Below are 25,156 nucleotides of genomic sequence, written 5' to 3' on the forward strand. Positions count from 1 at the left end.
GTGTAGTGGTTAGAATGTCTACCCATAGAGCAGAAGGTCACGGGTTCTATTCCCGACCACATCATACCAAGTGATGTTAACATATGGTACTTTTTGGTCGCTGCCTGGTGCTTACCATTATGGTTACAACAACGACTGGTCAGCTTGGAGTCAGTATAATGTGACTGAGCTTAACTGCCGCATGGTATCTCAGCTAGCACTATAAAACCAGCATAAGTCTGGGCTAGTACAAGCAGCCACACATACACGCATGCACATTGTCATATGAGCAAAATATTCTTGAGAGTGACATTGTACCCCCATTTCACCTCACCTCACGTTGGTTTGACAATGGGTGAATAGAATACCTATCTCTTCTATGTATGAAATTGTTCATAAATTCATGTAAACTCTCACTTTGCAGGATGGTGGTATACCTCTGCTGTCATGTTTCACAGGACCTGTTGCAAATGACATGTTCACTCTATCAGTTCCAACTGACTGTTTTAGCCTATCATATCTGTACTCATGATTTTCACCAAAGGTGTTTGTTGTTTAACTCTCCCACTACACAACAATATTCTTCCTAAATTGACCACACAATCCAATGATTGATGTCATCTCTCCATGAATTTGCTATACAGTGACAAACCTATTCAGCAAGCCTGACCACCCAATCCCATTTGTCACTTCTTACGACAAGCATGGATTACTGAAGACTAATTCAAACCTGGTTTGTCAGGTAGTAACTGTCATGTTATGCAGTGCTGGGGTATTTTTTCCCTTGTTATACTGGCAGGCTTTGATATCCATGAAAAACTGTTAATCACCTGATGGCATAATTTCCTGCACTGAAACATCCTCAGTGGCCGTTTCATGTTCATGTGTAATTCAGAGCAAGTCTCATGCTGGAAGTGTTATTTTCTGTTCCAGGTCCAACAGGCTACAGTATGAGTAAGTATTTGCACTTCCTCATACACCATGTCCTTCATTTTATTAACAGATAAGCACATGTGTATATTATATGTATTGGCTGCTAACAGATGCTGTCCTGAGCAATATGACACTATAAATATGATGAAATCTTGGTATCCAGATAGCATCCACTGAGCAATTAATTTGTGGTCAACTTCAATAACTAACATGTTGGTGTATGGATTCTAGGCATACTAAGTTCTTAATATGTAAGGCAGATATATAGCTGTGTCAGATTAACTCTTGACAATAAACAGTATGATGTCACAAATAATTCTTGTGTGTACTTGTCCAGTAACTAAGTCATAGAGTTCATGAATGATCCCATCAGGTCCGCAAATCCATGAACCAAGAAATTTGGTTGAAATCGTATTTAATGTACCCAAATGCTGCCATGAATGTTCTCCCTCTAAGAACTTGCACTTTCCCTTCCCCATTGCATTGCCAAATGTATCACCCTGCGTAACTGCCTTCCCTAAGGCCTGATGCATCCTCCATACCCTCTCCTTCCTGAGACTGGCTGCAACATGTGGGATGTTACATCAAGGATTCTATGATACTTTGTCTGTATGAATTGAAGAAACAAAGTAGTTACGTTCTAAGGTCAAAGCATTAATGTACATTTTACTTGGAATATTTTATCTGTATATATGCTCACAGTGACTTTTACTTCTAGTGATGAAATTAACTTCTAAGAACTCTTACACACTTTACTCAAATATTTTCACTGATATATCTCTCTAAATTTGCATGTCAGCAAACAATGTTTTTTTTTTTTTTGGGTGATAGTTATCCATCTTAAACGATAAACTGGTCATGTGTACAGGATGTCAGACATCAGGTCAGAAGGACCATGTTTGGAATCTGATCACAGGAGATATCAGTACTCAGAAGATGCCTGCTCATGAGTATGTAACATGAGTATGCTGTTATCCTTACCTTGTCGTCTCACTGATGTGGTTATCTATTTTGCTTGACACGTGAAGATCCAGGGGAAGAATAGGTCTTCAGCAACAGTTGCTTGTCACAAAAGGCAACTAACAGGCTCAGGTGGTCAGGCCCTCTGACTTAGTTGACACATGTCACCGGTTCCCAACTGAACAACAGATCAATGCTCAGGCTGCTGCCATGTAGCTGGAATATTGCTGAGTGCAGCATGAAACTATACTCACTCAGATCAGATGGTTCAAATCCCTTCAGAAGTTGTATGTCGCACATGTTCTTGCCTTGGTGTCACACATAATCATTCTGCTTCTTTGAATCCCCAGGCATCAATCATTTCTTCTTATGGGAGTCCAGCCACTGAAATCTTGATCATGTGTCAAAATGTTTTCTTGTAGATTCCACAAGAATGGCAACTAATGGTGCTCTCATCTCACTCACAAAATGAGTGCAATATAAATACAGTGAGGCCATCTCTTTTGATGGCCCTAACAGGTTGTTGGACTGATACTGTTTTAGAAGGGGTGGTGGGGTAGTCTACAGGTTTGCTTGCTATGCCAGAATGCTGAGTTTGATTCCCGACATTGGAACAATGTTTGAAGCCCATTTCTGGTGAGCCCTGCTATGATATTGCTCTGATATTGCTAAAGTTACATAACACTATGCTCACTCAGTTATCCTCCACTTATCATGGATATTACTCACTCACTGTTCTTAGAATGAGGGGCTACAGATGTCATCCAGCTGAATACCTTTTGATGATGTGGATTTTGAAGGTTGCTTCTTGGCTGCTGGTCGACACGCTGCTTTGTTTTTTTTTAACCATGCCTAACCATTCATGAAGGTGTGCTTCATTATTATAAGGGTGTAATTGACAGCAGGACCATTATCCGTGTGTAGCAATGCTGGTGGTTGTTTCTTTCCATGTTTCCCATGACAGTGTCATAAAAGCATGCATTCAGCATTTATAGTTGAGATTTCCACAGAACATTTGACTTGATACTGTGTTTTCTGTCATTGAAAGATATGTAAAGAGTTTTTGGAATCAGTATTTAGGAGACCATGTCAGCCATTTCTAGTTATGCATGTACCCGTGAAGATCCGAGTTAAAAATGGTCTTCAGAATTCTGTACACATGGTTAGAGGCAACTAATCTGATTGAGTGGTCAGGCTCACTGACTTTGTTGGCTTGTGTCTTCATTTCCCAGTTGTGGATTGATGCTTGTGCTGTTCATCACTTGATTGTCTGGTCCCGACTTGATTGTTTACAGATCTCCACCATAAAGCTGTAATATTACTGATTGCAGTGTTAAACAAACAAACCAGTGGTTATATGTTTGTACTTATCCACTACTAATGCTCCCGTCCTGTGGTCATAAGGCTAGTTAGTCCCCTGTAGGAGTGGCTCATCATCCACTGGTTTAGGCTGGTAGAATAACTCTGAAAGTAATGACAGGTGTAATCATCATCATAATCATAGTTTTAATGCATGCATTGATATTTTCTCAAAGATAGGTGAAGATCCACAGTAGAATAGGTCTTCAACAATCCATGCTTGCCACAAAGGTATCTATGTCTGTCTTATGAGGCAACTAAAGGTGCTCAGGCTTACTGACTTGGTTAACGCATGTCATTGGTTCCCAGTTGCGCAGATCGATGCTCATGCTGATCACCGGATTGCCATGTCCAAACTCGAATATTTACAGACTGCTGCCATATGGCAGAAATATTGCATATTGCTGAGTGAGCTGTTAAACTACACTCACTCCATCCCTCACTCGCTCAGTCCTACAGTTCTCCACAGAGTAGTATCCCTTTGCCAGGAACTGTATTGTTTTTTGCAGCCATATCAAAAGTCTTCTCCCTTTTTTTTTTCTTTTTTTTTTAAAAAAAAAAAAGCCGAACTGTTAAACAGCGTAGGTGTTGTTACATGAAACAACCTAAGAGCTGAGACTATCATAAGTCCAGTTCTTCTCATTAAGTGGATGCAGAGACAAATAACTGACTCGCTATTCATGCAAGTAAGGACACCTAGCCGAGTTACTCTCTTGTATACACAGTGATTTGATGCTTGCTTCAGTTCTGAAATCTGAACTGTGAAACATTAACCAGTTTAATACAGGTATCAGGTAACTCTGTTTGAAATTAATTTTAGATTATGCTCCATTAAGAGAAGGTAAGTACTATTTCAGGCTATCATCCCACAGCTTGTTGATCATGGAGAATGTTAATCCCTCACTGTGCACTGCTCCTGCATGGGCTTGGCTTGATATGAATTACAACTGCGTAAAAATGATATTGATATCATTGAATAAATTTAATTCATTTTCATTAAGAATAGGAATGGTATTTTTATCATGACAAATATGTTGTAGAATTTGTTATTGTCACAGAATGGTTGGGTAATTTAACCTTGTGGTTAAAGCATTCATTTGTAACGTTGAAGATCTGGGTCAGATTCTTCGCATGGGATCCCATTTCTAGTGTCCCCCCCCCCCCCCCCCCCCCCCCCCACACACACACACACACAGTGATATTGTTGGAATATTGCTAAAAGTGGCATAAAACATGACTCACTCATTCATTATTGTCAGAAAAATTTAGGCATTTGACCCAGGGGGAAAGTTGTAGGATTTACGTCATCACCATCCCATCTGACCTCACTCCTCCACGTCATCATCATCGTCGTCATCGTTGACATCGTCATAGACACATGACCATCACATGATTAGTGTGTGTTACTATAGAAAATCATGTGACCATAAGCTATTGGCATGCATGTTATGTTTATTTTGACTAATCCTCCAATGTCAACATTAATCATTCTTTATAAAGTTTCATTTCCAAGTTTTTTTTCCCAAATTTTTCATTAAAGATTTCTTTCTTGATTATGATTAGAGAGGTGATTTTGTAATGAAAACATTAGGTGTACTTGGTAATGATCGTAAATTCTGAAGGACTCCATTTATTCCAGAATTATGTCATGTTGTGGTGACAACAACATTGATTTTCTTCTTTATAAAAAGGAAGAAACCAAGCTAAAATTTATTTTAATCAAAGCATCTGCCAATACAATCTCCATGGTATCCGATTTTGGACGGATGTTCTTTCACATATGAAGTTAAGCCTAAGGCTATTGCTGAATCCAGATTTCCATGCTATTTCTGTTCAGGTATAAACACATTAGTGTTTATTTTTGCCATAAAATGTGAATCCGGGCACGCTTGTCTAAAAATGCATCTAACAGAAAGTAATGGCTTTTCCAATCTTCCTTGCACTGACAGAAAGCAGTTGTCTACCCTCCATCTGCCTGGAAATGTGTGTATGATGTTGTGCTGCCTAATCGCCTGATTTACCTGCGTACCTGGGGGGCTGTCTAGCTTTAGCCTCGAATGTTATCATTTAATAAAGGATGGGGTTATATTCCCTGTAGAGGTGGGTTCAATAATATTTTGAGAAATCTTGAGTTTGAAATGGATCTGCCAGAATTTGCTACACTGGTATGACACCAAGCTCTTCATGTGGCATGTTTCTAGTCGTAATTCGAAATTTAATCAAATTTGTCAGCAGGTAGCCATCTCATGGATAGGTTCCTTTTATGTGGTTTAGATCATAAAGGTTGCGTAGATTTCACCTAGTTATCACAGGTGTGCCGTACTTGTCTGATAATAACTTTCACTTCGTGGAACATGTAAGCTTTTGATTGCCTGTTGACAATTAGTTTATTTTAAAAATATATGAGAAATGATTCAGTTAATTAAACATTTAAACCTTTCCTTGTTTTGGTGTTGTTAACATTACAAGTTTGAGATATATTGAAGTGAAGGTCTTTTGCAGTTGTATTGTTTACTCCACAAGAACTAAAATACACAATTGTATTGTCAGCTTTGTGTAATTACCTTGTGGGGGCGAAAGCTGCACAATTTATGAGTAATAACAGATAGAGTAGTTGTATGTTTAAAAAACTTGAACATGAATTATGCTGACTTGGTTGACTCATGTCATCACTTCACATGTGTAGATTGATATTCGTGATGTTGATCACTTGATGGTCAGGTCCAGACTTGATTATTTACAGACTGGTGCCAGATAACTGGAATATTGTGCAGCATAAAACAAGTCACCAACCAACCAAGCTGACCAGTTTGTACTTCAGAACTATTATAATGCTGAACACAAAGAAGGGCAACAGCAAGTACAAACTTTACAACTTTAGTGTTTTAAAGAGAGAGGATAGACCCAACAAACTGTAGCTGTGGCTGAGTTTAGACAATTCTACTAGAGAATTATAGAGCTTCTGACAGTTGACAAGTTTTGATTCCACTTAGTTGGTTTTTTTAAATATCATATGATGTGGTTCTTTTGTGTATCACAAATAGTAGATAGATTTTTGACAAATGTTCTTATTTCAGTTGATCAATCAGAGCAGGTATTTAATGGCTTCTTTGACATCCATTATAAATGGGATTAAAACTGGTTCTTGGAACGATTCTGTAACCATGGAAACTAAATCCTTATAAGAAAGGGTGATGTTGTTAGGACTGAGGTGCAATGGACTTCGGTCATAGTGAGGCAGATGTATAGGCTGGATTTGGGACGAGGCTGATATTGAATGGTTTAGGATTTGAGTGAGGCTGGTGTTGCGTCAACTGGACTTGGTCTGAGGTAGGATGAACTTGAGTTTGGATGAGGCAGATGATAGGTGGACTGGGTTCAGTATGAGCCTCATTTTGTATGGACTGGGGTTAGCGTAAGACTGATGGTGTTAGAGTAGGGTAGGGCAGCATTAAGATAGCAAGGTTTCTGATGTAGAGCTGATGTAGCTCACTGGCAAGCAAGGGTAAGTTGAGCACCGTCCTCACAAACTGGCCCATATTACCATGTATGAGTGCCTCCCAAAGGAGTTTGCTATTGTGAGTGAAGGGGAAAGAGGTTGTCCACAATCAAGTGTGGTGTATTACCAACTTGCTACATTGACACCATGAGAGTCCTATGAGCAAAGTGTGTGCAGCTTCATGTGGAGTCAATTTCATCATAATGTACTGCATGTGCTCTTGCCTACATCTACTCTACTTTCACAAACCAAATGGGTTTGCTCATGGCTATGCACTGCCTACTTCTCGTAAACACATTCTCTATGTTGGTCCAACTTATCCTTGTTTGCCATTAGGTACAAGAGAAGGGTTGAGTGGATATCCCGGGTACTTGCTAAGGCTTAGTTAGGATAACCGGAATGCTTTGGTAGGGCTGAGTTAGGATAAACAGGGTATTAGGGTAGGGTTGAATTAGGATAGCAAGGGTACTTGGGTTGAGACTAATTAGTGACATTGTTTTTAACTAAAAAGGAATTCAGCAAAATGGGCTCTTTCCAGATTTGACCTTCTTGTATCTATAAAGCACATCAAAATCAATTTCCATTCATGCCTTCCTTGGATGTAACAGAGATCAATATTCCATAACAGGGTTCATAGAAATGACAGTGATAATTGCCTTATCTTACCCTTTATTAAGCTTTTATTGATTTCATTAGCACAAAAACATAAGCATGAGATGAAACTCTCAAGATTTATTTGTTTTGCTCTTAAAAGCTTCAACATGTGAACAGAAGCTTTAATTGCCAGTTTACTCACTACAGGAGACATCTAGAAACTATGACTGAATATGTAACCCCATGCTAGGATCAATAGCATCCTCCACATTCATCATCTAAAGTCAAGCTCTGTGCTTAATGACTTGATATACCGAGATTGATCTTTCATACCTGGCTCCATGGGTAGACAGCTGTAGAGGAAAGATTGAACGCCATCAAGGATGTCTTAAAGAAATGCTTTTTGTTTGTTTGATATAATGAAACGACAATGTTAGAACGAGCTACAAATTACTTTGATTCTCAAATTTGATAGATGCATTCTCTCAAGATCTGACAGATGAAATATCTTGTATTATATTCACCAGCTGGGTTGTATGGTACTATACGACTCTAATTGGTACCAGTCTCATTGTTGCTTTAGAAATCACTTTCAAGGCAGTCATGTTGATGGATATTTGGCCATTATAGGTATACACATCCTTCTGTATTAATGGAAAAAGTGATCTTGAAAGACGTGGTACAAGTTTTATTTTTCATAAATTTTTTTATACTTTTCATTTAAAATTCTGAGGAATAGATCTTTTACATTTCTGTTTCGTTTGGTGCTGGTTAGTTTATTCCTGTCATACAGAATCATTCTCATATCGAACATCTCGGCCTGAAGGGTGTGGTGTGAACCATCAGAGTTGCCTCCCCTGTTGGAAGTGGGTGAAGCTCATCATTGCAGAGTGTGGTGTGTAGCCAGCTGCTGCTTATGGTGGCTGCTTGGTCCCCCAGCCTGCCGGTGTAGTAGCTTGTGGCATTGATTTTGTACATGACAATATGGAGATGGCTACGAACCACAAGAGCCAGGCAGCTACAGGTACTGTTTGACATCAGTAATACTTTCTGTGGGAGATAAACAGCAGGGGTTTGTCACATTGGGGGAGTTATTGTACAGTTGTGCTGTGGAATGGCTTGGTAGATTTCTCACTAGCATCGTTGCTGGTTCCAGCGACTCACGTCGTCTATGCTTGTGTGATAATATATCCTAGTGCAGCTGGTGCACAGATAGATGGACTGTGACAACTGTGATACGAATGCACACTTGATGTACAAGTTTCTGTAGTAATATGTCTGTCAGGTATATACAGGATGTATAACATGCTACACCTCATGCCCGGGATATAGGGTTTAGCTAGATGATTAATCACCAAGATGTCAGGGTTCATGCAGATGCACTAGTGCATGCCTTACTTTTCAAGTCATCAGCTGTGATTATAACCTGTTACTGAACCATGACCACAAAGTCAGTTCATGTTTATTGGATTGCATGTTTCTTTCAACTGAATTTCAGCTCAGTATTTTTAGATGAGCTTTGTTCCATATAAATGCTGTTTAAATGTCAGGAAGCTAATGTATGTTTATACGATATGATACATGTCATTACAAGAAATATGGCACATATATTATTTGTTGGGCGAAATGATGTGATAGTATTGTTAAATGTACATGTCTATGGTTATCTATTTAAACATTACAACATTACCCAAACATATATGTTTTAGGCATATGCTGAATGTGTTCAGTGCGAATTATAAGTCTTTCTGATTTCAAGAACAATGCGTTAATTTCATTTTTAAGTGCAGTTCAGTATTCACTTTTCAATAGTTTGTCCAAGTATTTCCTTTCTTAACCATTATTGCAATACTTATATCACACTTTGCATGCTTTGGCTAATGGTTCATCTAAGATTATTATTCCTTGCATTTATAATCACCTTTATTCATCTCCAAGGTATTTATCGCTATTATCTTTCCTAAGCTCATGGTAAATATTATTGTTTGATAATATCATGACTATGCATAGAAAAGCCTTGATCATTCTTGTGGTTGTCTCGTACACATTGTTGTTTCCCAGGGGGATTATCCGTTTCTTGGATCTGCATAACTTAGGTAATCAAAACTCTGCTGATTTCTTGGAAGTGTGCAAATGAAGCACATTGGGTGTTTGCAAGGTTGGACATAGCAGGTAGCCTTGCATGACTTGGGAGTGAAATTGTCTACCTTTTAGATTTTGCTCCAGAACAGGTGCAGTAAGACAATTTGTTTCATTAGCCTCAAGTTCAAACAATGAAACCTTCCCTTTATATGGCTGTTCTGTTTAATTGTTTAACTTGCTTTTTTATCTATAATTTTGAAAGAAGACATGAAGGTTACTAACTGTAACATAGCAATATGAAGATCCAGGTTGGCCAACCAACCTGTTGATTCTGTCTGGAGACACAAGGTCAGAAGTGAAGACTGGTGGTTCTTTGAAGGTCACTGCTATGTATATGGCTCTAAAAATATCGTTGAATTTCAGGTCATGGTTTGAATGCCTTTCAGAGCGCAAAACAGATTGAAAAGCCTTGGGTATGTGGAAAAAATAAAAATGGTGTATACCTGTTTGTAACATATAAAAAGCCTTGAATTCCAGTGTTTCACTATGTATGAACCATTTTTCAGTAACATCTCAGGGGAAAAAAACACTCACCCATCTCCATCACTAACCATGGTAATCAGTTCTTCACGAAATGACCTATTATCATCAGTGTGCAAATGTGATTCTGGTAATTTGTGGCAACATAATGCTGTAAAAAGTTGATATTTGTGATACTATCTACATTTTGCATCCTTATGGTTCCGTTTTAAATTTTTGACTAGAATGTAAGTACTGAGAAAATCCATGAGTGATTGCATGATTTTTTATTTATGCCGCATTCAGCAATACTCCAGCCATATGGCAGCTACTGAGGCAGTACAGGTCTGCTGGAAAGAATTATGTATTATACCAGGATTAACATCCTTGTCAGCAGCTAATGTACACCTTTTCCAAATCGGACCTGTTATGCTTTCACAAGATGAGCACAGACAAATAGACAAAAAGGTATCCTTTTCCCAAAAAACTTGTGTCCTTTTGTGAACACCTGGTTTAATATCACTGATGTTCGATGTCGTGGAATTCATGGAATTGATATTACTGTTTTCCCTTTTATGCCTCATGGAATCTGTTTCGTCAAATAATCAATGCTTATTATTCCCTGGAGTTGTGTTTTATATTCTCTGATAATGATGGTTAATATTTACAGTAGATGTTCCCATTTACTACTAGAGATTTTGCTAGATGGTATCAAAATGGCAACAAGGATTACTTGAAGCAATCAACTGAAGCCTGTACTGTGTTCATTCTGTGAGCAAAATAGCCTCTCATGTAATTGCTTGTTTTGATCAGGTTGTCATGGTAACAAATAATTTCTTGATATCTATGTGACATGATGTCTGTTACCAAACAAGTAAAAGTACTAATTATTTCCTTTTTACCCGAGAGACCGTTACCGGTGTATATCAAAGAAATAATGGCTTCTGTCCTGGCAAAGGATTTACTAATCTCAGATTTCAAGAAATGGTGAAAGCATAATGATTCCCTAAACAGATGTCTGAAAGTGAGTGTAAATTTTGATAAATGGGAAACCCAGAATTAGTGAGTTTGAAAAAAACAATGGAGGTGTTTGTTTACAAGTTATCCATGAACAGTAAATCATCATCTCTGAAGAGACTGTATTCTCTGAACACTATTTTGGGTACAGCAACAGGCTAATGGTATTTCTTTTATAGCCAGAACGGTATTTCTTTTAAAATCTAAATTGTGTGTGTTTGAAGTTTGTTAGTTGTTAACACTTCAGACACCTATATGGAGATTTTCTATAAATAATTAATCCAATCCCATTAGTTGCCTCTTATGGCAGGCATATGTTGCTCAAAACCAATGCTAACCTAACAAGACTGTGTCTGATTGTGAAATGGTTTAATATTTTCTCCCATTAATGATAACAATGGCTTTCAATACCTAAAAAAAAAACCACAGTACAAATCTGAAGTGATTTTAGCAACAGAAAATCAAATATTATGATAAACTGGCTTAAGTAATAACCATTTATTGATCAAAACATACCCAGAGCTGCATATCTTGGGTCATATTTTAAAGGACACACATTTCTCAGAAAATCATTTTGACTAAAGATGATAAAAGCTTCAGTAGTATGTAGAATGGAGACTGTTGTTGAGGTTACATGGTTGTAACTGTAGTTATCTGGTCGTTTACATGTGGATAGAGTCCCAGAGAGCTTAGTTCTCCATGAACAAGCTTTTTACATTAAGTTGGAATGCTAGTTAAGCACCATGATTTCCCTCTTTTCTGTTGTGTATAAAGAGATTCACTGTGCATATTGCTACATATAAATATCTTCAAGGTTATTTCTTGCAAGGGTTGTTTGGTTTTCATCACTTATGTTTGATATACCGTTTATCTCATCTTTCAGTATGTTCTCCCCGCTGTATTTACCTAGCTGTATGTTAAACATAGCCTGTTTATTGGTTTAGAGGGTGCACCTGTTGATGGTTGTGAGGTAGTTTGCTATATCATTGGTGAGGCCATTTCCACTTGAGTAGTAGTCCTTGTGGTAGCTGATTTGGAATATACTCAGAGATGCCAACCTTTTCTGTCCTGGCAGTCAGACTGTCCATTGAGCTGCCTCTAACTTATGTGTTTAGTAATTGCCAAATATATGAGGATTGTTTTTCAGTCATTAGAATCTGTGTAATGATACAGATTAAGACTCAGATGGACAATGACTACTACAGACTTGCCATGGTTTCCTGGGAGCTCACCCATCAGTGTCTCATTGCTGTAAGTGAGGTCTGTCTCTTCCAGTGGTATCATTTGTACAGGCAATTTGCCAGACACAGAACAGTTTGCATGTCCAACCTTCATTACACACAGCCGTAATGTAGACATTTACGATGGTCCTGTGAGATATGATGGTCCAGGTTCCTGGATCATTTGTCATAAGGGCACAATGGCACCTTCATCTAAGGGCCTTTAGTTTACTGTGCTTATTTGAAACATTAAGACATACAGTATGGTTCAAAATTATTGAGAATAGCTAAAGCATTTCATATTATTAAACGAGAACAAATCAGATAAAATTGAATGCATTGTGAAAGTGAACTGACCTTTTCATGTTGTGTAGGTAACAATTTAATATTTTATCAAGTCTCCTTGAGCTTCACGGCACAGTCTAAGACGGGTAGGCATACTTCCTATCAGAGAGGTTAGTGTCTCGTGAGTTATGCTGTCCCAGTATCGGACCACTTCTCTCTTCATGTCTTCAATTTTTGTCAACCCCTTTTGATTCACACATTCCTTCATCATCCCCCAAATGTTCTCAATGGGATTTAAGTCAGGACTATATGCAGGAAATGGTAATGCAGTCACATTTTTCTCCTGAAACCACTGCTTGGCATGTTTTGCGGTGTGTTTAGGATCATTATCTTGCTGCAAAATCCAGTCATTTATATAAAAAACACGTGCACTTGGAAGGAGAAAATTATCTAATATGTTAGTGTAGCGTTGACTTGTCAGATTTCCCTCAAACACACACAGCGGGGTCGTTCCTAATAAGGATATCCCTCCCCATACATGAAACTTTGGGCTGTATTTAGGTCGTGATACAACGGTGCTGACGCAGACTTTGTCCATATTTTCACATTATTGGGATATACCCATATTGAGCTTTCATCAGTAAAAATCACATTTTCCCAGTCAAAGTTTTCATGTGCCAAACACCACTCAACACGCCTGTCTTTATGTTCTTGTTTCATGAGAGGAGAAGGAATTCCAGTCTTTTTCTCCCATCCAAGATCAATCAAATTTGTTCTAACTGTAGATTTTGATACAACTGTTGATCCCCTTTCTATCATTTCATACCTGATGTTGGAGATGCTTGCCCTTTGCTTTTTAGACGCTAAAATTCCCAGCCGGAAGCGATCTGAGAAGTCCAATTTTCTGGGTCTCCCTGCTCCTTTCTGGTGCCCAAAATCCTTTCCCTCTTTAAAATTCTTCCTAATCCTATACACAGTAGGAAGAGGAGTTCCTGTTCTCTCTGCCAATGTATTTACATCATCAATTCCTTGATTACACAACTCAAAAATCAACCTTCTTTTATCCTCAGCAGACATTGTTGACAGTGCTGAGGAAAATGACGTCTGCTACAAATTCAGGGGAGGTAACTCTAGTTGTACTATACTCAGTAGGCCAAGATGAGTTACCTCCCTTATACCATTACTTAGTTTTAAGTATCAGTGAATCAGTTGAGGTGTTAGGATAGCTCAAAGTAAGAAGAAAAATTCTCAATAATTATGAACCAGACTATACCAGGAGCCTATAGTCAAGAGTTTGAGCCCGATGTTCATCCAAATTGTAATCTTTTTCTTTTTTGCTTCAGAGCCAGTTTGTGAGTTTCACAAAAGTTGCCTGTTTTTGTGACTCGGAATTTTTCTTTTGAGCTTTCTTTGCGCATTTAGTTGATAATGTAATATAGTACATACTTCCGAAAGGAGATCAAAATACAACAAATTTATTCATATGACAGTAGTAAATCTGTTTGGACATGACGGCTATATGAAAATGAAATTTGTTTTGCATGTCCATGTTTGAAATATTTCAGATCATCTTAAAAATTATCTCTTTCACTTAGAACTGAGTTCGTCTGGTTGCATTGATTTCTCTGGCTACCATTTTGATTGTTTTGCAATGTAAACATTTACCCGGACCATTCCATGCTGCAAAAGGTGCAGGGGTAGAACTGTGGTTAAAGCATTTGCTTATAGTGTTGTACACCTGGGTTTGATTCCTCCATCAGTACAATGTGATAACCCCATCTCTGGTGTCCCTTATAGTGTTGTACACCTGGGTTTGATTCCTCCATCAGTACAATGTGATAACCCCATCTCTGGTGTCCCTTATAGTGATGTACACCTGGGTTTGATTCCTTCATCAGTACAATGTGATAACCCCATCTCTGGTGTCCCTTATAGTGATGTACACCTGGGTTTGATTCCTCCATCAGTACAATGTGATAACCCCATCTCTGGTGTCCCTTATAGTGTTGTACACCTGGGTTTGATTCCTCCATCAGTACAATGTGATAACCCCATCTCTGGTGTCCCTTATAGTGATGTACACCTGGGTTTGATTCCTTCATCAGTACAATGTGATAACCCCATCTCTGGTGTCCCTTATAGTGATGTACACCTGGGATTGATTCCTCCATCAGTACAATGTGATAACCCCATCTCTGGTGTCCCTTATAGTGTTGTACACCTGGGTTTGATTCCTTCATCAGTACAATGTGATAACCCCATCTCTGGTGTCCCTTATAGTGATGTACACCTGGGTTTGATTCCTTCATCAGTACAATGTGATAACCCCATCTCTAGTGTCCCTTATAGTGTTGTACACCTGGGTTTGATTCCTTCACCAGTACAATGTGGTAACCCCATCTCTGGTGTCCCTTATAGTGTTGTACACCTGGGTTTGATTCCTTCACCAGTACAATGTGGTAACCCCATCTCTGGTGTCCCTTATAGTGTTGTACACCTGGGTTTGATTCCTTCACCAGTACAATGTGATAACCCCATCTCTGGTGTCCCTTATAGTGATGTACACCTGGGTTTGATTCCTTCACCAGTACAATGTGATAACCCCATCTCTGGTGTCCCTTATAGTGTTGTACACCTGGGTTTGATTCCTTCATCAGTACAATGTGATAACCCCATCTCTGGTGTCCCTTATAGTGTTGTACACCTGGGTTTGATTCCTTCATCAGTACAATGTGATAACCCCATCTCTGGTGTCCCTTATAGTGTTGTACACCTGGGTTTGATTCCTTCATCAGTACAATGTGATAACCCCATCTCTGGTGTCCCTTATAGTGATGTACACCTGGGTTTGATTCCTTCATCAGTACAATGTGATAACCCCATCTCTGGTGTCCCTTATAGTGATGTACACCTGGGTTTGATTCCTCCATCAGTACAATGTGATAACCCCATCTCTGGTGTCCCTTATAGTGATGTACACCTGGGTTTGATTCCTCCATCAGTACAATGTGATAACCCCATCTCTGGTGTCCCTTATAGTGATGTTGCTGGAATATTGTAACATGCAGCATAAAACCATATTCACTTGCTCATTCATTACATGTTGCAAACTTTGCGCTAAGATCGTTCCCAGTGGAACATGGATGGATCAGTGCAAGTAACAAAGCACTAAATCAAGCCCTGGAAGTCATTATTTACTATATATACCTGTGTTAAAAATTCTTGGTTGATAATGATGAATTATCATCTAGTTTTAATAATATCTGTCATTTGTTAAAAATTCGTGGTTGATAATAATGAATTGATGTGAAATGAAATAATTCTTTTGAAAAAAAAATCATGAAATGAATTTGTAAACGGCAAAATCAGATTGAGTCAATAGAAAATATCACAATAGATCAGAAATGTTTGTGTGGGTCTCTCAATGGGTTCTCATAAGTGCTGTGCAGTTGTTTGTGTAGCTTCAGTTGAGTAGATTGGAAGTGATATGAATAGGACTGTTGCTACAACAGTTGAAAATGGAGAATCAGTAGTGATGAATGTGCTATGGTTGGAACAGTTGATGATGGAATGGAAATGGTTTGAATAGGACAAGTGCTACGGCAGTGGAAGGTGATGACATCAAGACAATGGCAACTGAAAGTGCTGTGATGGACTACTGGGTACATAGCTGTAATACCTACAGTCTTTGTCAGGCTTTGAAATGTCCAGATACAGACATGTACAAGTGCTATACATCTGAGGAATACCACAGATTCCACATAGATCCATTTATCAGTGACAAGTAACAGCATGGGCCATTAATGGGCTGGGCAAGAAACTTACAGCAGCCATCACGTGCCTTTACTCTTGCAGTTTGAAAATATATTTGCGATCACATCATTTCAGGTTTTCATTATGTCGTTTGTCTGAGGTTCTAAGCTTGTGAAGATCTGGGATAGATTAGGTCTTCTGCTATCCATGCTGGCCACAAAAGGCAACTGTGCTTGTTGTAAAAGGCAACTAGGGGAATGGGGTGGTCAGGATCGCTAACTTGGTTTACATATGTCATCGGTTTCCAGGTGCATATTGATGCCCATTCTTTTGATGACTAGATTGTCAGATCAGGACTTAATTATTTACAGACCACAGCCATATAGCAGGAATATAGTTGTTCACTCAGCCATGAATATCAAGTGTTTAAATTCAAAGAAATATTGTCATATTAGATGATAGCTTTTGGGACCTTTATCATTTCTGAAGGCAGCGAAGTGTTCCACATTTTCTGAGGCACCTGAGTTCATTATGTAGTTCTCTGTGCAGAGTTGTACCCCCTGAATATGCCACTGCATGAACCTTGATAAATAGTCTTGGTCCTACATTCACATTGATTATGATCCCTGTCTTCTTAGGCACTACAGTTTCCTGTACAGTTCACTATAGAGTTCAATGTGTAGACTTGTCTCCCTTGAATATGGCAGAATCCTGTAGTTAGTAGTTTTGGTCCTGTATTCACACTAATTATGATCCCTGTCTTGTAAGTATTAGACCTGGAAGTTTCACCTGTGTCTAAGCAGGTGTATATGGACATTCTTCCAAGTGTTATGAATTAACTGAAATATCTTAAAATGTGCTGTCTCCAAGCAGAGTGGCAACCGGGAATATATTGTGTTCGGTTCTGCCCTGAATGGTTCTGCCCTGAATAACTTGTTTGGTTGGGTACTGTTTGGTGATGACCAGTAGATAATGCAACAAGGGGTTTATTGCTTCTCAGCCATTCATCAATCAGACAGAAACTTGTCTGCACTTCCACATGGCCAAATGGTTTTCATGGAGCTCCACTCTCCTGAATAGTAAATTAAGATTTAATTGGGTTTGTGTTTGTGTTATTATTATGCTATATGCCCAGTCTAATGAAACTCATACATCCTATCGGTTAATTTAACTGTCTAATCAAATTTGCCAGAGTTTTTATTCTACTGGAGAAACTTTGATTTGCAGGCTGGTTCCACGGAATGGCCTTTGTCTAACATCTCCGTGTTACACAGTGCAAACTTTGTTTGATAACAAGTTTATTATCATTTTCAGGAAAGTATTTAGTGGTGGGTTGTTTTTCAAATGATGAGATACTAGGATGTCTGTTTGTGGCTATCATGTTATTAATGTTGTTTGGTTCATATTTAGAAGAATATTCTGATTTATTGTCTGATTACATAGCCAGTCACAGTATGTTGATCAATTTGGTAGAGAAGAAAATGTCATTTAACAGAAACTACTCGAAAGAAGATAAGATCATACTTCCCATGTTTTGAATGTTTTTCATGTGACATGTTGCTGTTGGCATCCCCCCAACTACTGATCTACTGTAAACATGCACCACACCATACCCACTAAACATAAATATTTTAGAGAACCACTAAACATTGGCACCAAATACCAGACTGAACAAATCATTATTCTGAAATCAGATAAAAAACAAGCAGGTTTTATTAAAAGAACTGGGTAGAGAGTGTCTAAAAGAAATATGCATCAAGAAGTGTAATAGAGGAAATACAAGAATCATGGTCTGACCATAAGCATTAAAGCATCTTCAAGGTCTGCTGTGTTTAGAATGCCTTGGATACACACAAACTCTATGGTACTTCGTCCCACAGTCCCTGAACCACATTATTTTCCTTACTACCTATCCCTCCCTGGAATGAAACAAGTCTAGATTTCCTCAGGTTTAAGTTCTGAATACCCCATCTCACTGGAACTCCTTATCGGTTTATTAACTGGATTATTTGTTCGTATCAACATTATATATATTCAGAGACTGTCTAACTGCGTGGTTCATCTGTAGGTTCATCTTGCATGGAACTCTGATTGTAATTTTGTGGGAAGTTCATGCTTTACAAGTCACTAGGTACATGATGTATCATTACATTTCCACATTTATACCGCCAAGGAATGTTTATATTCCAGTCTGTGCTAAAACTTTCAAGTCTACCTGCCTGATCTCTGAGCATCATAGTTAGTTGTTTTCAGTGCTTTCGAGACTGAATGGTATTGGTCATGACACAGTGTTCAGGGTCCTGATCCAAAAAGTGTTCCTAACAATACAACCTGTCGCAGCTATAGTCTATAGTTTACCAGAGACTTGTCACAACCATTGCCTTGTGAGTAAAGTTACTAATGGACTTCAAAACACTGTTTCATTCATATATTATCATGAATACTAGTTTACTTGGCCTCTAGCGTTTGTCCACACTGTAGAATTAAGCAGTATCTTTCCTTTTTCAACGTTGAAAGATTTTGTGATTACAGTTGTGTGTAAAAAACATCGAGACTACTAACCCATCTAGATGTATTTTTATACGTATATTTTCCTCTGCAGATTATATTGTCAGCATGTAGTTGCTACATGCTGATCTTACTCCACCATGAGAAAGTCATGTTCTGGAAGTGTGACACAAGTCACAGACTGCTATCAGTTCATGTAATTACAAAGTCACAAGGTGGAATTGTCAGTCAGTTGTTTTGTGGTAGATAAACTGTTTATCACCACATGTGTATTACATGCTGCCCAAGAAGGTGCTGTCTGTCTGTATAAAAATCAAGTCATAAGCTGACATATTATTCACAAGTATCTTTTATACTCCCATGTAGACAATGTACTAACATGTCATGATTTTAAACCTTATTTATTCATTACAGAGTCTGTAAGAAATTTCACTAGTGTTGTATGTCTACAAACTGCTATCACTGTATTTGATCAAAAAGGTTTACCAAGTGTCCTATTTTAAAGAACAAGGGCTCAAGGCCCTTCAAAGACTGGCAGCACTGGATCCAACTATTAAACTTGCCCACTGAAGACTGACTGTGGAAACACAGGAGTTTTGAACTTGTTTAAATATTAGGCATCTGTGAAATGGGCAGAGACCCAAGTCGGTCAGTGCCAGCACTGGAGGTGAATTGGTTTTGGTTGTATTTGATTAGGGAAGACTCTCTGTGTAGATATACACTTTACCATATATTGTGTAAGAAAAGCCAAGATTTGTCCCTTATGTAAACGTATGGGATGACAAAGAGTAAATATTGATGTAAGTTTGAGCTGGAATCTGATGAAGATTGTCTTCTTATCTGTTCTCACAAAGTGTTATTTTTATAACCCTCCTTGTTGGATCCAGGTCTTCTCCTTGACCTAATCTTCTCAACCTGGAACCATGTGATAATGCCAGTTGGAGACTTCAACTTTGGCACAAAACAGCGCTGAATGTTTAAACTCTGACATTTAAGGTGATATCTCTTAAAACTCTCACACTTCAGATCAAAATACATCCTCATTTCAAGTTTTTGGTTCTGCTGGTATCGATCAGGTTTAAATGTGGAAGTTAAGATCATTGTAGTGCAGGCAGTCTGGACCCAGGACAGCAACATTGGTGATTTTAGCACTGTTGTTATTTGGGGACACACTGTTGCAACACATAATGGTAATATATAGCCTTGAATAGATACTATGGAGATTTGTAGGGTTGATATTTGCCTCCAGTAATTCTTGTTTATTAATAAAGGACTGAGGGATCAGCATATGTTTCACAGAGTGCTCTTAACGTTGCACCGATTAAGGTCTCTGTTGAGACAGTTATGTTAAGATCAGGGTGTCTGATGGAAGCCAGTACTGGAATATGGTGATCAGTCATCATCTGTGGACAGCATTTAAGTTAATCTCTCATTTAGATCTAGGAGTTGCAAGCTATCTCAGAGAATGATGCTTTATGGTCTCTGAATATATAACCATTATATATTAAATGTGCTCGAAAAGAAAATGTTGACAGCATGCATCAGTTTAAGGCTTCTTGACACTTTAAACTGACATGTGATACAACTGATACATCAATAGCTTAATCAAACCCAACTCTCTCATCCATCTTCACAAGATCTCATTACTTTACTGCCTTGATCTTTGAACTGGTTGTACGCTTGTCTTCTGATTGATCGTTAACAATGTTCAGCCAAGGAATGATTTCAAAAGTATGATCATTACTGTTACTTCGTCTTTAGTTGTTTCTTAAAGACTTCCTGACTTTACCTCAGTGCAACCTTCTTTTTAAATTAACCATATGTAAACCTGTTGTAAATCAAGCAAATTTAAGCATGGAAGCAAGGTCTACTTTTGCCTGTAATGCTTCTTTGAACAATTTAAAAAAAAGTCATTTTATTCACCGTATCTACAATATAAACATATATGGTCTTAAAACTTCAAGCTCGCTGACTTTGTTGACACATGTCATCGGTTCCCAATATTGTGCAGATCGATGCTCATGTTGTTGATCACTGGATTGTCCAGTCCAGACTCGATTATTTACAGACCGCCGCCTAATATCTGGAATATTGCTGAGTACGGCATAAAACTAAACTCACTCGCTCACTTCAAGCTACCTTGTTAGCCAGAGATTGAGAAACTGTTTTGAAGACAAAAACAACTCCAAGTCAATAATTCTCTACCAGTTCTAAGTTTATCAGTTTGCTGCCAATTTGATCTAAATAGAGTCAACAAACAGTGTGAACAGGATAATATTTATTTTGATCAAGCTACAAGCAACCTTCTCTCAGTAAGGATGACAGTTGAAGTCTCCATTAGTCATCTGAACGGGTCTTGAAAATATGGATTGGTTGGCTAACCTTAAGTTATTTGTTCATCCCGCACAAGTCCCAAGTTAGTATTCCCGCTGCATAAACACTGGAATGTGCAAGAGAGGATGTGAACCCGACCATCTAGACTAACATCTGAAATATATATATTTTACCCAAAAAAAATGTTCTGAAATGATGATGATTAAATATAATATGAAAAGGAGCCCAGAGACTTTGATATGTTTGTTTCAGGGCCTGTATGACAGATTACCCAATATCCACACTCATTCTTTAAAAATAAAACCAATTTCTGAGGGTGATTTCATACTAGGTCTGTTACTCAAGCGAAGAAACAATAACCTCCAGTGGATTCGTGATTCTATTATGGATCAAGGGATTGTCTCTCTATTCAATCCATCTGTGATTAGTGTGCCCAAATGTTATAAAGACAGAAAGTCAGTGGAGTAGATTAATGTTAAAAATAGAAAAACAGATTGTCCTCAAAGAACTTCCAATTTTAGATCTTGTTTGCAAAACAGCCACATTTGTGCAACCATGGGGAATCTGCATTCAGATATATGATAGTACATTGCCACATAAGTAGTTTAAATGTAAAACATCAATGCTTAGTGTCAGCTATCTGCGGAAACAGAATCCTTTAGCCACAAAAGGCAAAGTAGAGGTAGAAATTTTATGAATGCCTCACAAGAAATATGGAGCCATAAGTTTGCAAAATGTCCATTCCTTATGCCGAAAACTCTGGTTTAGTTCCACATGTGGGTTCAACATGTGAAGCCCACTTCTGGTGTTCCTTGCCACAACATGATGGATGATATAGATGGTGCCCTGCTTTCACATACCTTTCATTGATGAAGGAAGACTGAATGAAGGTATTGAAGAGAAACTTGGATACTTCTGCATATCATAATTCACACCATTAAGAGAGAGAGAGAGTGTGTGCGTGCATGTGTGAAATGCGTCGAAGTCTAGTGGAAGTATTGATTTTGTCAGGGGTAGTTGTATTTTCACAAAGTGAGTGAAAAGTCAGTTTTAAAACTGAAACAATTCATTAAGAGACGTGAGTGTGTTTATGTCAAAGAATGCTTAGCTAGATGACAGATTGTAAGCTGTTGTTGCCTTATTAGGAAACATATTCAAATATCAGTAAGTATAAGGTGATATTAATACTGCTACTACTTGTGGTGAATAATAGCATTAGTTGGATGAAATAGAATGCACAGCTGCTGATAACTTAAGTTTTTGTTTGTAACTAAACATATTTCAATAGCTGCTTTTGATTTGACTCAGTAGTATCACAGAAGTGTTTGTAACTCTCATAATACAAATGCAATAGTTTCATTGCTCCACTAGTCACCCCCAAATACTACCAGTGGACCATGAATATTCCAGACTTCTTAAAATTGAATTCCAAGCATTTTAAGTTTGCAAGACTGATCATGTATTGACAGCCTTGTGTCTCAGTGTGTATGTTCAATAATTATAAATATGCACGGTTGATTACTCTACTGTTGGGGCTGTGAAGTAGCCTGCTGGTTAAAGCATTGATTATCATGCCAAAGACCTTGATGCTACTGCACTCTGATTTGCAAACAAAAAACAAAGGATCCATTTCAGTTGTTGAAATTAATGACATTTTTTAGCTTCAATATTTGCAATGGTAATAGCCCTGAATGGCTGCTGCTTACACTGGACATGTAGATGGAAAGAGAATTTAGATTTCTCTTTAGTTCACGCTGAAGAAGGCTGAAGTTGCAAACATAAATGTGGAAGTCTTGTGTTATTATGTTTGACCTCTACAGTAACCCTTGTGAATTCACAGTCAAATTGCCCAGCAAGACTATGGTATTAAGTAATATTTCATTATATTTCATTACATTCAACAATAATCAGCAGTATTCTGGAAGCAGCATTTGGGAGCAAAGTCTTTACCAGTCACTAAAGGAAAAGAGGGTTTGACTGCACTGTTTAACTTGGGTGCAAAATGAGAAAAGTATATGTTGGAAAGGGATGTGAAGAGCTTGTCAGAAATCACATATCTAGTTTGTTTCCAGAGATCGAGCAGTAGGGAACACATTTTGTTCAAACACTGATGACATATAAACATTTTCTGTTACCAGCAAATTATGCAGTCCTTCTCTGTGTTTTGTTGTGAAAGCAAAATGTGTAATATGAAACAAATAATCAACAAAGACATTTAAATTGTGTAAATTTTCATAGGGAAAGAATTAGTGCTGGTGGGATTGATTAAATAATTAGTTGCAATGCTAGTGCTAGCAGTGAGCTCTGGAGACTAATCAATATTCATATAGATATCAAATTAAACTTAAGACAGTATGTTTCTTATCGTTAAGATGCAGTTTCCTAGCTCGTACAACTGCAATGTAAACAATATACTCCTGCAATGTAAACAATATACTGGCATGAGCATAACAACAGGAAGCATCTTTAATCTCAATCAGTGAATGCTTTGTTTGTTCGATGTTATGATTGTGTTCCATTGGCCATATGAGTTTTGTGGTTGGGTTTACGATTAGAATCAATTATTGATCAATTACTAAGCTCTGATTGTAAATCTGCATATTGTGAGCAATAGCCAACACAGGTAATAATGATTCTTTACAGATAGTCCTTGGGTTGTTCAGGCAGCGCTTGTGCAGAGCAGTGCAAATAAGACCATGAATTTGGTTTTCTTTATTCAACATGTAAACTCCATAACTACCAGACTGATTTAGGCAGTTCAACTTGGGCTTGTCTCTGTTGGTGATGATGACATATTCCTGTTGAAGTATATTCTCTCTGCTGATTTTTGTTCAAAGGAGACAAGATCTTTTCAAACTGCCAAAAAAACATAACATATACAGATGTGTAAATAGTTCTACTTGTGAACAAGACAGGGAACTGTGGAAAATGAGAGCCTGTCCTCTTCACTGGTCAATAGGAAGAATCCTGGATGCATGAATGGATTTGAATCTTCTATAAGTCAGTGAACAAGTTTAGTTTCAACACCTTTTAGTAATATTCCAGCAATATCATGGCAGATGACACCAGAAATGGGCTTTACACATTGTACTCATGTGAGGAATCAAATCTGGGCCTTTAACATGATGAAACTTCTACAAGATTTGGGTTGGTTGGTTGTTTATTTCACTCAGCAATATTCCAACTATCTGGCCATGAGTGATGTGTAAATAATTGAGTCTGGATCAGACAATTCAGAGATCAACAGTATGAGTATCATTCTACACTAGAAGGATATGATGCCATGTGTGAGTCAAGTCAGCAAGTCTGACAACCTGATTCTGTTTGTTGCCTGTTACAAACGTTTGCTGTGAAGAGTGACTCTAACCCAGCTCTAACTGGGTTTTCGGTTTTGCTATGTTTTGGCAGCAAGTATAAAATATCCCAATATCATTATCTATGTCAACTACAACACTTTGACATGATGTGTCCCAATGCTGTCAAATATTTTTATTTTTGATACATTTCAAATTCAAATTTCAAGGATGAAATCCCCATCCCAAAATGTCCTGCGTGACATTATGGATGATTCAAGGATGCCAGGGATTGGTTTCTTGCAGAATACAGTGACTGTTTTGACATTGATTAATTGTTTTGGTAACACCGGCATTATTCTGTTTGTCTGGCAATCCTCACAACAGTTACAAATGTAAAAATTGAGATTATGAAATAAGCTTGTTTGTCATGTCAGTTCTACAGTAACAGTCAGAATTCTTGTATTTCCAAAGCTACACTGAGGACAGGAATCTGAGGGCAGTAAAGATTCCATACATGAAATTGTAAAAGTAGTGTCAAACATTTTTTTTGTGGAAACCATTATTCCATAATCCTTTAGAGTTCCTCTTTAGAAAATTAGACTGTTCACTATTTGACATGGGAGAGCAGACTCTGTTTTATAAGCAGCCATGCTTACACCGAGCGCTCATTAACACCAAAATCAACTTCTACCCAAACACTATATTGTCAGTATACCCCACAATACAGGAAAGAGGTGCTAACATCACATATACTGGCATCACCGTCAGCTGATGCATTGGTATTGATTAAAGTACTACTTCCCTCAACACTCATTACT

The 25,156-nt window shown here is 38.0% G+C and overlaps 1 protein-coding gene across 4 annotated transcripts in view; it reads left to right on the forward strand.

Moving 5' to 3' along the window:
- The window catches only part of LOC137273314 (mechanosensory protein 2-like), a 66,377-nt gene that overhangs the window by 22,694 nt on the left and 18,527 nt on the right, over positions 1-25,156 (forward strand). Inside the window, exon 2 of one of the 4 annotated variants that reach the window (XM_067805885.1) lies at positions 913-933. The exons of 1 other annotated variant lie outside the window; for it this stretch is intronic. In XM_067805885.1, coding sequence (XP_067661986.1) covers positions 913-933 — 21 coding nt within the window. Of the gene's footprint in view, positions 1-912; positions 934-4,057; positions 4,073-8,168; positions 8,349-25,156 lie in introns of those variants that run through there. 2 more of the 4 variants (XM_067805888.1, XM_067805887.1) reach the window with 2 other exon arrangements.

This window comes from Haliotis asinina, chromosome 2, assembly GCF_037392515.1.
Source record: "Haliotis asinina isolate JCU_RB_2024 chromosome 2, JCU_Hal_asi_v2, whole genome shotgun sequence".
In the NCBI taxonomy this organism is placed as follows: Eukaryota; Metazoa; Mollusca; class Gastropoda; order Lepetellida; family Haliotidae; genus Haliotis; species Haliotis asinina.